Raw genomic sequence first — 15522 nt, forward strand, 5'->3', positions numbered from 1 at the left:
GAAACCAAGCGATACATTTTCTGTTTTGTCAAAAAGCAGCTGTATCAAAAAGATGGATGCCTTTTTATTGTGAGTGCCAAAACAAAATGAGATAGCTGGAAGTGGCTAATATGCATGATTCACCCAGACAAAAATAGGTGAAGGTTGTGAAGACGTCTCTGCTCTACGACTCCCAGCGGCGTTCTTTAGTGCAATAGCACATTTATTGGCACATGAAACCTTATTTATATTGATTGCGCCCTGTGATTGTAAATACAGTCACGCGTGACAAAGCCTCTTGTTTCATCTTTTTAACTGTACGAAATGTGTTGCCATGGAAACCAACGGCAAAAATGTCAACTTTTCTAAAACCTAAAATTACAGTACAGTTTTTTTTTTCATGTTACAGTCCAACCACTTTTTGGTTTAAGTACTGTGGTGACCCCAAGTCAGAGACCTTAACACCTGTGAGTGGGTTCAAAGGGATGATAAATCTGAAAAGGTTGAAGGAGAGCAGGTTGCTGCTTGCTTTAGAAAGTGTGTGGAGAGTAGACACAACTTGCCTTTGTCTCCTCATCTCGTCACATATCCACAAAATAAGTAGGTATTAATTGTTTTATTCTTTTCTTAAGGTTTATTAACTTTATTCTCGTAAGACTACAATTTTTTTCTCACCCAAAAAGTTTCTATATGGCATTGTTTTATTCTTATTTTCTCAAGGAAGACCAACTTTATTTTTGCCAAATCTTTTTGAGTCCCCTGAAAAATATATTAAATTGTATGATGGATATATACAGTGGATATTTTTGTGTGTATGGGTACATATAATACATTTTATATGTAATATATATATATAATATATTATAATTGAATTGAATAAAATCTTTGAAAAGTATTTCCTTCTTTGTAAGATGCAACGTGACAATGACAAGGCAGTCCATGTCTTTTTTGTGATGCCTCACACAAAGCGTCATGAACAACAATGCTGCGCAAGGTCGTAACCGAAAGGCCTTCTACAATCAAAATCACACCTTGTTCTTCTATCTCACTCCCAAATAAAAAAATCTGTGGCTCAATAGCCAAGAACGAAATGCGAGTCGCGAATAGCACATCCGCCCGTGGCCTTGGCCGCGGTCGTAGCCGCTCCCACCATCCATCAGCATGGTGACAAGCGAGCTGGCCTCAAGCGCAGGTCACTGATGGCAATCTTGAAGGGCGAGTGCGGGCCGCGACACCTGAGCTTGGCAGTAAACTAACGTATGACGCCATACATTCACAGTTCACTTCAAGAGCACTGGTGTCTTATCTCTTTAAGGCTAGTGCCGGACCGATAAGGATATTTTTATAGCGATGCTGATTACGATATTTGGCAGAATAAAATTCTGGTAGCGGAATAAATGTCGATTGATTAATATAATGAATGAAAAACGTTCTTCAATGTCCCTTAACATTTACCCCAAATGAAGAAGTGAATTCCAAGCAGAATGTTACTGGTTTACAATACTTGGTCGTTTTTGTTAGTTTAACTACGACTGAGGGAAAAATCAGTCGATCAATTTTTTTCATGAATTTTATTTTGTGGATGGGAAATGTTTGAATGTCATTACCTTTGTCTTATCTTGTAATCAATTAATTTGGTTTAAAAAAAATATATACACGTATGTTTTGAAAGCGCTAACACGAGCCGATTAAATGTTCAAGTCCCAAATGCAAGCCGCTAAAAAATTGGGAGTTTCTAAAGATTATGTGTACTGATCTTCAACATTAACTGCAACCAAAAGTTAACTCAAACCAAACTGGGCAGTGATTGCTTGCTCGTGTACTCACGTTGAGAATCACAACGGCACGTCGTCATTCGTTCTTGGTTTCTCTGAGATGCCATTTTAGGTGATCAGCCTTTTTACCATGCCCTTACTTCATTCACTTTTGCGTAACAAAATTCTATTTTCGATTTTACTTCAGCCCATTTAGGCATTCAACTAGCCAGGCATGGATTGATTGCATCCTCTGCTGACTTTAGTAAATGGAGAGCGTTACTCGGTCAGTAGCATTAGTCGTGAGCAAAAGTGTGTCAAGTTGACTTGTTAACGACTGTACTTAATCTCGCCCCCTTCAATCAATTGTGTTCACTTCCATAAACACCTAAGCAGCATCTATCACTGCGGGTTTTACTGCACCGCCTTAAAAAGCAGCTCAGACACCATCAAAGTGGCCGTGTGTTGATTACGATAAATAACCTTTATTAGTACTTGAAGGAAACCAAAACAACTGAAACAAAAACACCGGCATAGCACTCAGGTTCGTGTTGCCTGCGCTGCAAATAACAAAATGCTAGCTTCTCTGCAGGGGAGGAATCATTCCTGGGATGAGCTGTCACATGGTCGCTGCTTGATTTAAAGGCTTAATAAAGTTCACCCCTATGGTGGACAAGCAAGGGACTTCGATGAATGCTATGCAATTTAACCAGTATTTTATTAAAGTGCAACAAAGAACTTAAAAAGTAGAGTTTCATAAAAAAAAGAAAAAGAAAATTCAAAATCGGCTTGACTGATGCATAGCAGTAAACTTTGTTGACTTTTGCAACTTTGCCAATTTTTTTTATCTCGATAAGCTTAATCAAGACCACAGTTATGATGTTTTTCATAATCGTTTGAACACAAACTGGTTTCTGGCGCACAAAAAGTGGATCACTGTTGCTGGCAAACTGGCAAACACAATGATTATCAAGACGTCTCTTGAGGTTGACTGGTAATACTCTCTGAGAGAGAGGTGAACACACACACACACACACACAAACTCTCATCATCACCATCCATCCGAACTTAAGTGATGTAATCCCATAGATCTATTGCGCCGCATGTGGCATCATCCTCAGCCTTCATCGATCGCCTCCTAAAGCCGTCGACTTGACAAAAAGGTGACGCTAACGGGAAGGGTCGCCGTCTCAGCAGCCTTGCCTTTTATATTTTATCACCTCTGCCGAGGCGGCTTTGTGAGTGGGGTTACCACACTTCCTCATATAGAGTGAATACTAGCGCCTGGAGAATCCTGTGACTTTTTGCGGTGTTATTGGAGATTCTGTTTGAGTAGACGTTGAACCCCGCCACTTGTTCGGCAGTGCTACAACATAAGCCATCTGAGTGAATAACTCTCACGTATATTACTTTTGGGTGAATAAAAACAGAGTTGTCATGTGAATTACACAGCCAGAGAAGCATGCAGCTCCTCAGGTGGACTGCTCATTGGCACGTATCGACAACCGACCACGTACGCCGAGAGAAAATTTGGAATCATCTTCACTGAAACTAACATGCATGTATTTGGAATGTGGAAGGAAGCCAAAGTAAAATCCAGTCAACTCATTTCAACTTCATTTATACAGAATACTACAATTAGTTCTAAATGGCCATACCTACGTAAATAAAGAAAACCAAAACTGCCAAACTAGAAAATTTAACATCTGCGTGGAGTTTGCTATGGCTGCGTTTGAGCCAAATATTCATCACAGTAAGCTTAATTACAAATACCTACCAGTCATTTCAGTACATTTCAGTTATTGAAACATTCTATGTACAAATATACGTGTATGGGGCTTTTTTTCCCCCCAATTTGTTTGAATATAACATACTATAATGGAAGTAAATGTATCTGTAATTTCTATATTAATCATGGGATTGTGGCTCATTGCAGTCATTTTAGGGGGTGTTCGTTCCAAAGCCAAGTCCTGAGGGACTCCACATCCTGCCTTCCTGGAGTGCAGCTCGTAGATAAATTACTTTGTCGTCCTCCCGCTTGCCAAGTAGGCGGGGGACGCGGTGGAACTGGCTGCCAATACGGCAGATGACTCCATACATCAGCAAACATTTCGATTTCCGACCATTCATCCGGCAAGACCAATGAATGCACCTCCTGGACTCCAATATTTGATGGTCCTGTTGACCTGGATACGTCTAGCCAGCTATCTAGCTATCCATCTATCCATACATCATCTTTGTGTCCATCTTTCTCTTACATTAAGCCTCTTTGAAACATATACAATGCATGATAGTCATGCGTCAAATGATCATGAAAAAGCTTCAGTATAATGACTAAATATTCTATTGCACAATGTAATCCTTGATAATAATTTGATGGATTTGTTCACATTTTAATTAAATTAATTCATATTTTAACATTCAAGCCTTCATAAATCAAAGCCTATTGTGTCTCTGTCAATGTTATTCTTAGTGACTTGCTCTTTTCGACACGGTCCCCATGGAGATTTGAACTCCTGCTTTGATATGAAGGGAACTTTTAATATCTCCTAATGATGATTTCATGAGAGGTATAGGTAAGGTCACACTTGGGTTCTAGAGTGCAGTTTAATTACACGGGAGGAAAGTTCTACAGGGAAGGTTGCGATGGGGACAGTGTGGAGTGGACTATTCATAGCTTTGATATGAGAAGACGCCCACGGTACGATGACCCAGTCAAAGCTCTCTTCCTCCTCCTCAAGTGTGTGGTAGCAAAGAGTCCAGCAGTGGTACACTAAAGTGTTTTTAAAACAGTTTACGTCAAAACAAATCCAACAAATAGCTCAGATACAATAAAACATAAATTGGTGAACAAATATTGGAACAGTCATCTCACACAAATTACAAGGCCACAAAGACCAAGGCCAGAATCTGCTGCCTGCTCCAATAGATTTCATTTAGATAATATTTTTAAAAAATAGATTTTTATGTTTTGTTTTTTTAGAGGTGAATGCAGCTCCATTTCGTAACTCCCCTCGCTAGCACAATGAATACATACACAAATATTAAATACACTACTACTCTTTGTTTGGTTTTATCGCGATGACACCAAAACAAGGCACATTGCTTCACTTCAAGAAACTAAGTCTCTAAAGTCACACAAAACAAGAGTTGGAAGCTCTCTACGGAATGACGAGTTCATTTCAGTGAGAACCAAGAGTAATAGTTATGATTATTCCTTGAATTTTTCCAAGTACCGTATTTTCTGGACTATAAGGCGCACCTAAAAATCTAAAATTTTCTCAAAAGCCCACAGTGCGCCTTATAGTCCGGTGCGCCTTATATAAGGACAAAGTTTTTAAATGGGCCATTCATTGAAGGTGCGCCTTATAGTCCGGTGCGAAATGATATTTAACATCTCAATTGTAGTCGTAGCGGCCGTGGCTAACATCAGCTTGTTTAAACTGCCAATCCTAGCTCAGCTACCGCTGCTATTTTCTCAAAGCTGGACATGTTTTTTTCTGAGTAACATGACTATGTACTTTCAATATGCTATGATGCATGGCCATGTTTAAGAATCACACTCGTGACAATCATGATTGTGAGGGTGCGTGTCTTTAGTCAGACACTCAAGTAGGAGAGAGGTTAATGAAGGGAAGCGGCATTCAAATGTTGCTGGCAGTTTTACCACTGCAGACTCTTCAAGACACTTTACATCTTGACACTTGTATGACGGACTTAATACTGTTAAGAATATGATTCAAAACATTGCCTGAGCAGTAAAATGAAAATCCTACGCACATTCAAATGCTACACAGAAGTTTCCTTTTAATGAATGTGAGCGCATGGATGTCATAAATGTCTCACTTGGTGCTTTGGGGAGGGAACAATAATCCGCAACGCTTAATCAGCCAATTTGTCATATGATTGTTGGGGCTCGGCACGAGGAATAATGGGCTCATTCCGCTCCCTGTAATGAACATGCAAATCGATACAGCGAGGTCTCAAGGCCGGCACTATAAATAAGCCTATTGATCATGTGCGCACATGCACAGAGTCATCATCTAACCTCCATCAGCCTGCAAGCAAATAAGATTACAGGCTTGTCAGATTGAGATGTATAGTGTAAATGATTTAGAATGCTACAGTATGCGCGTTTTCTTTTGCCAGCAAGTGCATATCAAAGGCGTGTCGAATCTATGCATGAAATATTCATTGAAAAAAACAGAAGAGCAAAGTATGAACGATGTACAGCGAGGAGTGAGTGATGGGGCTAAATTGTATCCTTATTCGCACAATAGTTTGGCTTTATGCATTTCATTTCTTGTAATAATTTCATTGGTAACCAGTGCGCCACCGTGCCACCCTGTTTTGATTTTCCATTATATTATTTTTTATACACATCTACCTTATTTATTCATTTAGCATTATTTTGGATAATAAAGAACTACAAATATATACAGTACAATGTAGAATCATTGTCTCACATTAGACAACGCCTGCAGGATGACCTCATAATTAACTACCGAGTGCCAACAAGTCATTAGAGGAGAGCAAGTCATCTCTCTGTCTCCACTGGGACAGACAGACAGACGCCTCGTTATGGCGGAGGCTCTCCAGGGGCCTCTGTTTCTTGTTGTTGATGTTCTTGTTGGTGCTGCCAGGGGTGTTTGAAGCAACACGTTTCTGGAAAGATCCTAATTACTGCTCTTCGTCACTTTTGTTGTGGATGCACAGCATGTGCATCGTTTGACGCAAACATGCAGCATTCAGACATGTTCCCATTCGTACACACACACCTACAATCTACGAGAGAAAAGATCATTCACATCCATGAGAGCTAATAAGATGCCTCACCTCAAATAAACCCTTGTCATCTCCACCCTTAAACTGTAGTTTCACCTAATAAAACTTGACTAGTGACAAATATCACTGAGGGAAAATATTGCTGATTACGACATTGCCGTCTAATAGTCACCTTTTCTGCTGAGTAAATATACGCCTCGAGGTATCATGTTATCCTCGCATCATGCCTCAATCACTTTAGGAATTAAATAAAACACAATTATGTATTTGATTAAATGCTCACCTCACCCTTTTTTGTTTTAAACTTCAGTTTTGCTGAAACGGAATGGTAAAAAAGCCTCCCACCTAATTGATGCCCACGCACTCCAAACTAATTTCTGCGTAAATCCGGTAAACATATTGACAATCACTGGGTGGATCAAAAAAAAAAAAAAGGCTCGCCCTCAAATAAACGTTTGTTTTCCTTTCCAGAATAAAAGCAGACAATGTAACTTATAGCTGTATTGACATCATATCACAAGAACTATGTGCATACACCCTAAATACTTCTCCTCAAATAAATATATATTCTCTCTCCAAAATAAAAATATCCAACTCTCCTCAAATGAACTGTTTGGCCCTCCACCACTTCTTCTGTTTTGAACTCATTTGGCATAAACAATTAAATGATACAGCAAAATACACCTCACCTAAAATCAACTGTTTAGCCCTGCCCCTCCCTTTCTGGCAATTTAAAATAACCCAGATCTCGCATCATATAAATACCACAGCAGTGTGATAAGGATTGTCATGATCTGGTGACATCCTACCCACCCCTCACCTAACTCGAGCCTTCCGTCAACACAACAAACAAAGTCTTGTGTGACTGTGCTGCAACTAAACACTTCCATCCTTTCAACATAATATTCCATCTGTAATTCCACTCTCATATAGTATGTTAATAGCTCACCTTATGTATTTATGCATGCCTTTCAGATTACAGGCCATGTTAAGTACCAGAGGAGGACTGCGGATATGTAAATTCCATACAAACGCTGCAGTACAAATGTCTTGCGATATGCATAATATGTTGTTTTGGGCATTCTATCTTTGCGACTACACGCTGCTGCTGCGAGTTATCTATTATACAAGCAAAGCACATCTGCCTCATTGTGGATTAAAACATGATGATTTATTCATCTGGTCACTATCATATTTTTGTAAAAGGGAGTCAGTTTGAAGCATTGGGAGCACAAGCACGTACGGATATCAAGACCATGTTTGCTGCGAGGTGCCTGTGGACATTTTGGATTGGGGAGAAGATTTTTACGCTGCAGGGATGGAAAACTTTGAGTGAAAGTGCTCCAGTCAAACACAATTTAGCAACATGAAGTTTGGTGTACTTTCTATCATGAGTGCAGTCATAAAAAAAAAATCTCAAAATGAAAGTCTGCTATTTTCAGGGGTACATATAAACATTTTGGTGTGGTTCTCATATGAGCACTAGAGGTTTTTCTTTTTTTTTTTTTTCTCCTGACCCGCCAACCTCATGGATCAGGGGTGTCAAACTCATTTTTTTTCGCGGGCCGCATCGTAGTCATAGCTTCTTCCGGAGGGCCATTATGACTGTCAACCCAAATAAATGTATGAGCTTATCCTTTAGGAAGTCAAACTAAACAGTGAAATATGTGCTGCCTTCATTTGGAAGTGTATTTATCAGTAGTGCAATTGAAGAAGAGCAGCAACAAGAAATTAATCGTGAATACAACTGAGTTAGTGTGTTGGTGTGGCCCTTAGCAACCGTTTCAGTTTTTCCACATGGCAGCTTCGAGGAATTAACTGCCCAACTATGACTTGTAATATGAGCCTGTGTGAGACCGCTAGGTGATTTTAAAACAGATAATGGCAGCCGTCCACTGCTCGATCTTTTGTGCCCCACAATTTTCAGGTCTTTTGACGGACTGTCAAAGACGCCTCGCAACGTCAACGAGATGAAGTTTGATGACTTAATGTCATTATGCATGAAACGTTTATAACTGTGCAAGGTCTGAGTGGAAGGTTTTTGTCTGTATGACCTCACTTTTGGATTGACTGACAGCCGTACCGTTCCATGAGCGTTGGCGCATATCGAGACACTTTGTGTTGTGCAAATCTAACGTTCCAAGTGCGTCGTCGCGTCTCTTCCTACTTTAACTGCAGTTAAGCGTCACCTCGTAATGTGTTGTTTCAGCAAGCTCCATAAAAACGCCTTTGACCGGCGTGTGAAATCACATCATCAACTTTACTGGAGCGTTGCCGTTTTATCCAGTCCATAAGTCAGAAAGGCCCAGAGTCGGCACTTTTCTCTATCTGCATGCCAGAATTGGAACCTACTTCCAACAGTACCAAAGATTAGATGGGAAGCCAGTAATGACGTTTGGGAGGTTGCCAAAGAGATGAGTGGAGCAGCTGAAGTTTGGCGTTTGATCAGTTCTATTGCTCTTTGTGTGTAATGTTTGTGTTCTACATTGAAAAGTCAACTTCTCATCAAGTTCTGAGGTCAAGCTTCAGCTTTTTATCAAATATATTATAACTTAACAAAGCAATTGAGACAAACTGAAAAGAAAGCGGTGATACATAGAGTGATGAATTTAGATGACCAGCCCCCACGTGTTTTTGCAGTTCCAGTGCTGGCACTTCCGCATGACTTAGCACATTTCCAAGTTTCGCCATTTAGCCAAATTCTCAGTTCCATCACCTCAGTCCAGATCAAATGGTTTGTACTCTGAAGTTTTGCCCAACTTTAGAGCTATTTTTCTTACGTGTTGGAGTCAAATTCCAAATTGTACAACTCTAGGGGTGTTCCACTAGTTAATAGCTTCAGTTTCAAAATCATGTCATTGGTGAGCATTTCAGAGCTAAGCCATGACATTTAGGCACGGAACTGTCAGGATATACACTTCTGAAGCACCTCATATCCCCATATTGCCGGTATTAGCAAAAATCCCAGTATAATCCAGTCGGAAAGGCAACCAGGATGTTGGATCAGCATCTGTAAAGGTTACTATTCGATGCATACAATACCCCGCAAATCCCACATATCCTTCACAAAAGGTCACTTGAGCTCCTACCTTTGTAGAAACACTCCTCGCCGTGAACGATGGTAATCCTGCGACGTTCCGAGCAGGACGCGCGGTGCAGCTCACAGTGGTTGGGGTAAAGTTTCCCGTCTGAGCCGCACACGGGCTTGTAGTGAGGTTTGCAATGCTCCAAGCAGTTACACTCCCCTCGACCCGTCTGCGGATTGACGGAGCAGCGGCGGCCCAGGCCGCAGTACTTGTGCTCGCATGGAGGCGGGTCGCTATGGTGGTTCATCAAACCTGGAAATGGAAAAGGGATGAAACAAACGTCTACTTCTGCAGATGGTCAGAAAGGGTAAATCTACCTAATACCCACACAATCCATAAAAAACATACTTGGTAAACCAAGAGATTGATTTAATATCAAGCATTAAGGGAGCCAAGACCAACTCAAGACTTGAGAGCAGATTTTGAAGGGTTTAGATTAAGATCAAAACTCGAAGGAGAAGAGACCAAGTACAAGATTATCATGGATTGGGATGCGAATCATGGCCAAGATTTAGAGGGCTTTGAAATGAGTCAAGACTCTCAGGCTTGAGCCAAATCAAGAGCCAAAACAAAATTAAACTTGAGATTTCAAGGAGCCGAGAACAAGATATGGTGTTGTGGTGTAGTCATGTTTAGTCACTTCTCGTTCTCATTTATTTATATATGAATGATTAAATATGTAGCGGATCACACAAACCTATGAACATTTTTGTTAATATAAGTCTTGATAATGGCAACACCGAACATATTATTTCAGATGGATCAAATAGAAGCGCTCGCTAAAATGGCAGGCCTCAACCGCTGGGCGTGCTTGTTGGCGTGAACAAACCGATTTAGAACCTCTGACGTCTTCCTAAACACACACAGGCACGGACACATTGACACACACACACATACACACACAGAGGCAAGCGCGCTGTGACCTGAATGGAGACAGTCAATTTGCCACTTTATTAATTTCCGGCGGCTCTCCTGCGTAATGATTATTCCACGAATTTGCGCGCCGCGGCAGGGGCGAGCATCCTGTGCCACCGGCGGGGTCATTGAAGGGCGCCCTCATTTGTCACCAGGACGCTTGTACGACCATCTTTTTGTTGGACGACATCAGGGAGAAGATGACCCTATGACCCATGATGTTCTATGATGCCCAAATATTATCTAATGAGATACAGTTTTTGTTTGAGAACATAACGTTGTGATTGACAGTCGCCACCAAAGGTGTATTATTCTAGTGCTATTCAGATAATTATATACACACAATTTTATTATTATATATATAATTATCATGAAAACCGGATGCGCTCGAGATAACAAGATAGGTGGATTTAGAATCCGCACATAAAAGAACTCTTGAAAGGTTTACTTGCGCCAGTGTAATTTGAAACGCTAATATCAGTAAACGGTACGAGCATCAAACAGTCGAGTCAACGTCAGAGATGCATTTTGACCGTCAGACCTGGCTCATTATAAATGTAATGTTACAAAACCCCTTTTCATTGGTTTGCTCACCGACACACCCTTAAAAGGACATGCAGAAGAACACAGACAATATCATGACACTTTTACAGGTCTCAGCTGGCGTGCACAGCGAGTGTATTTTTAGCACACCTGTTGTCACGCAAAGATGGATTAATGTATGCACGGGTTTCATTAAATACGCCACCGGCCGCAGATTTTTCCCTCCCCCACTTTCACGGAACCAGTACGGTGCCACTTTGCTGACGAAGAAATGATGGAAAGATGTTTTAGACTCAGCAAAGACAAACGTCAAGCCGAGATGGAAAATGTGAGGGGAAAAAAAATAACCTTTCCTTTTCTCACCCCCCTTCACACGGTCCTTCCCTCTGCTAATTGCTGCACCAGTGACAACACTTGAGCTCCTGCTGGCATAAACAAGTCGTGAAGATTTTATGAGAAGCTATTTGAGGCCTAAGAGCTTTCTCCTTCCCTTCGGAGGAACGCCACTAAGTCGCTTGGCTTTGAAACATTGATGACTTCTACCTCACTGAGTCTGAGTTTTATTATTTTATTTATTTATTTTTAACGGGGGAAAATCTGCAACTCTCCATTGGGTTCAGGGTGAGAAAATACTGGAGTTTGCGTTCACTCTGGAGCCATTCAGTTGTTGGGTTTCAAAATGCTTTAGTTCATGTTCACATTAAGGCTTTGAACAGCAAGCAAACTCAAATGTTAATGAATTTCTTTTTTTTTTTTAAATTGGTAGACGCGGGCATACATTTTTCAAATGTGCCATCGTTTTTTATGTTAAAATCTGGTGAATCCAAGGGAGATGTCCTCAAATTAGAAAGGGTGCATTTTGCAAGAAACCTTGATTGCAAATGAGGTATTTATTCCATAAGTGGATAATGCACCCGGTGACTAAAGCACCACTGTTTGGGGAAATGAGTATGCTTAAAAGAACAATGCCTACTTGTAATAGACATCTGATTTATATTGTAAAATCGTCACATATTGTTCCTACAGGGAGGTATTCCATTCATGGCAAAATATAAAATGAATTATTTATGCATGCTGGAGGCCATGAATGAGATGTGTTCATCTGTTTCAAATGTTCATTGTTCTAATTAGACTAATTGCCTTTGTGCTTCCCCAAAAAATTGTTTGAGGAGATTAGCCCACAAATGTGTGCAGTATCACGCAAATAAGCTTTGTTGCATAAAAGCCATAGCAAATAATGAAACCTATTTAAGGTTGAGCAAACACATGCGCAGAACACATTAACGACAAGCATAATTGGGTGAGGCACTATTTCTTCTGTGACTAACTGCGGAACAGCAGTTGTGTAAACAAGAGCGGTCGCCTTTGCAGAGACGTCGAAGTTTTCAGATGTTGTGTTTTATCAACACATTAACTTTCTTTGAGTGAAATTACAAATTCACTAATTGTCTTGTCAATGTGTTGTCAGGGGAAATTAGACTATATTTGATGAAAAATATAAACACATAACAGACATATGATTACTTTGATTTTCTTGAAGCGTAGTTAAAGCACAGAAAAAAAAGGGATGTAGTTTCTTTGGCATGTACTATTTTTTTCCATACAAAAACATCACTGCTCCAGAGTCTGTCTCGGTGATTAAAGTTGTCATCGTGTCGCCATGCGTGGTGACGACGGAACAACAGGGAGCCATCCTGATGGCTTAATCATAAGATACACCATAATACGGGGCCCAGACCAAGCGGGGGGTTTCCCGCATTTCCACAGTATGCAACCTTCTATATGCATCTGCTCGCATATACACATGATTATGTTTGAAAACATAAGTGGGTAAAATATGAGACAAAATGTTTGGAAACTACAAATTCTCACAACCTAAATGAATAAAAAAAAAAAAAAATCAATATATATTATTATATATATTATATTGATATATTAAAACTACAGAGCAATTGGTCAACAAAATACTGGTACACTAAAAATAAAAAAATATATACAATATACTAAAAAAAGAAAAATAATTGCCAACAAACACAAGTACGTAGAACGCAAAAAAATGAATGGAAAAAAATACAACTTATTAGATAATATAAAATAGAAAGAAAAATATAAACATGTATAACAAAATACTGAAGAGAAAATATGAGGCAAAATATAAAAAATACTAAAGTATTTGAGAAAATAAAAAACAGAGAAAAAATACAAAAAAAACATTTTGTCCAATGTATTGCTTGAAATGGTTCAACCTCTACTTACGAACGCTCTCTCGGCATACAAATGAAGGTAATTACGATGGAGATGGAGGCTGACGGATGAAAAGCGTGCCAACGAGTCGCCGAGGCATGTAAACATGATCTCATTGGAGGATGTGCCCTTCGAGGCCACGTTCCGAGGTGAGTAAGATGCGTCTTTCAACATATTAGCCACATTGATTGTCTCCGGCACTGCCATCACGGTGGGAAATATTTCCCGATTCGCCGAGCACAATCTCCAATTACGCCGCCGCGCTTTTGTCACGCGTAATTGTGCTTCTTTTTCATTTCAAATTGCTACTTAAAATCAACAATGGATTTCAAGTGCACCGCTCAAAAAGTATTGATTGAATTTTTCCAAAGCACGAGATGTGCACTTTGTCGGACGGATACTGTATTAAATGAAAGATTTAGGGGCGGGATAATTTAAATCAGTCAGACGATGAGGTCGCATCAGGCCATGTTGGGTTGGTTGGTGGACAGATGGTTGGATGTATGGGTGGACATTGAGCCAGCTTTTGGGTGGTCTGCCAAGCTAAATATTGCCTGAAAATTGATGAGTCAGGAATTCGTGACGAGCTCTCGGTGCGGGGACTCCCAATTAGCGAATGCGGCTGCCATTTTTTTTGCTCTTTCATGCGACAGCCAAGGCTTTTTAGTCCTGGTGCACGCCAAAAAAAAAAAAAAAAAGAAGCATATCATTAGTCTCCATTCATTTTGCTCACAAACTCGCTCGATTACATAAAAGCCTCGGAAGGGGTTTGTAATTCTATTGTATCACCTCCACCATGACCATTCTGATTATTTGAATGCAACCTTTCAACTTAGTGTATTGTCCAGATATCTTAGTAGATTTTTTTTAATGAGGAATTCAGGATTCAGTTTTAGAGATGCCACCTCTGCTGTAGTTTATCACACACACATAAAGGCAATGTGAGCCACCTACAATTTTTATCAAAACACATTTCCGATTCAAGACGGTTTCTGTTACAGCCCGTTCGATTGCACTTTCTTTTATTTGCAACGTTTCTTTTCCAGCTATACAAATACTACTTCTGCTATTAATTTGTCTTTGTGTGTTGAGGTAATAATGACTGCACTTGTGTCAGTTTTGGGCTTAATCATACTATTTGCTGTCACGATCCGTTCTTACGTGACTGAAAGGGGAAATGCATTTCTTTGAGTAGGCATTTATTCATCCATACATTGGCCAAGGTCTTTGCTCTGTGTTTAGAGGATTTTTTTGGGTTGTTGTCTGCGTGAACTCTACTGCTTCGTTTTGCTGTGAAATCCCATCTGAGAGCTGGACACAGCTCGTAAAACGGAGACATTAAAGCTCAATTGACCTCACTTGTGTAATCATCAGAAGGCGGCGAATGTGCGTGAGGTGAAGCCTGAATTATTTATGACTTCCTCCTCCTCGCTCTCGTCAACGTGGCGGCTGCAAACGAGTTGCTGAAAACAGACCGGAGTGAGACTTTCCCTCCGGGCGTGTTATGCTAATGCGGCCTGCGCAATTACTACCACGACCTTGTCGACGTCCGGTTTGGAAGGAGAATCTCATGCTCATTTGAGGACATTTTGACAATATTTGTTATTACTTTTTTATGCAGCCTGGTGAGGAATTGTTGATCTTTTTTTTTTTTTTTTACCTGATCAATTAGCAATTGTAACGCCTGTGCTGCAAATCCATAAAATATAGATGAAATTCACGCTGCTGTCACTACAGACTTCTTTCCCACATTTACGCTTCCACCTTCCTTCCATAATGTGTGAGCACTCTCAGATGAAAACAAGGCTCTAAAATGGCCACTTCGGATGTATGGAATTTTCTTTATGTTGGTTTTTGTGTGAGATTTTGCGCTGGGATTATTGGGCGGAGTCATACGTTTGTGCACCATTGTGGGATGGAAGTCGTCTTTTCCCAATCAATTAGCGCTGTCCCTTATTTGCATAACGTTTTGAAAAAAATGTATATACTGTACAATATTAAAAATTACACACACTCGTCCCTACTGATGCACAACATAATAGCCATATTTCACCTAAGTGACATAAGTTTTTTTGCTAGGGACAGAAAAGGCGTGAGGGAATCACAAATTGAAAACTTACCCTTCATCTTTACGCTCTCGGTGATTCCATCCTGCAGGATAAAGAAAAATAAAGAGTTAAAATAAACCATCCAAGGTGACATGGAACTTTTTTCCC

The 15522-nt window shown here is 40.1% G+C and overlaps 1 protein-coding gene across 3 annotated transcripts in view; it reads right to left on the reverse strand.

Moving 5' to 3' along the window:
• Positions 1 to 15522, reverse strand: part of fstl5 (follistatin-like 5) — a 76246-nt gene that overhangs the window by 37134 nt on the left and 23590 nt on the right. For all 3 annotated transcript variants that reach the window (XM_088372025.1, XM_088372015.1, XM_088372008.1), the window contains exons 6-7: positions 15427 to 15457; positions 9608 to 9856 (exon numbers count right to left, since the gene is read on the reverse strand). In XM_088372025.1, the coding sequence (XP_088228151.1) occupies positions 9608 to 9856; positions 15427 to 15457 (280 nt within the window). The remainder of the gene's footprint in view (positions 1 to 9607; positions 9857 to 15426; positions 15458 to 15522) is intronic.

Source organism: Syngnathus floridae, chromosome 1 (assembly GCF_059516105.1).
Source record: "Syngnathus floridae isolate MCC-2025c chromosome 1, RoL_Sflo_1.0, whole genome shotgun sequence".
NCBI lineage: Eukaryota > Metazoa > Chordata > Actinopteri > Syngnathiformes > Syngnathidae > Syngnathus > Syngnathus floridae.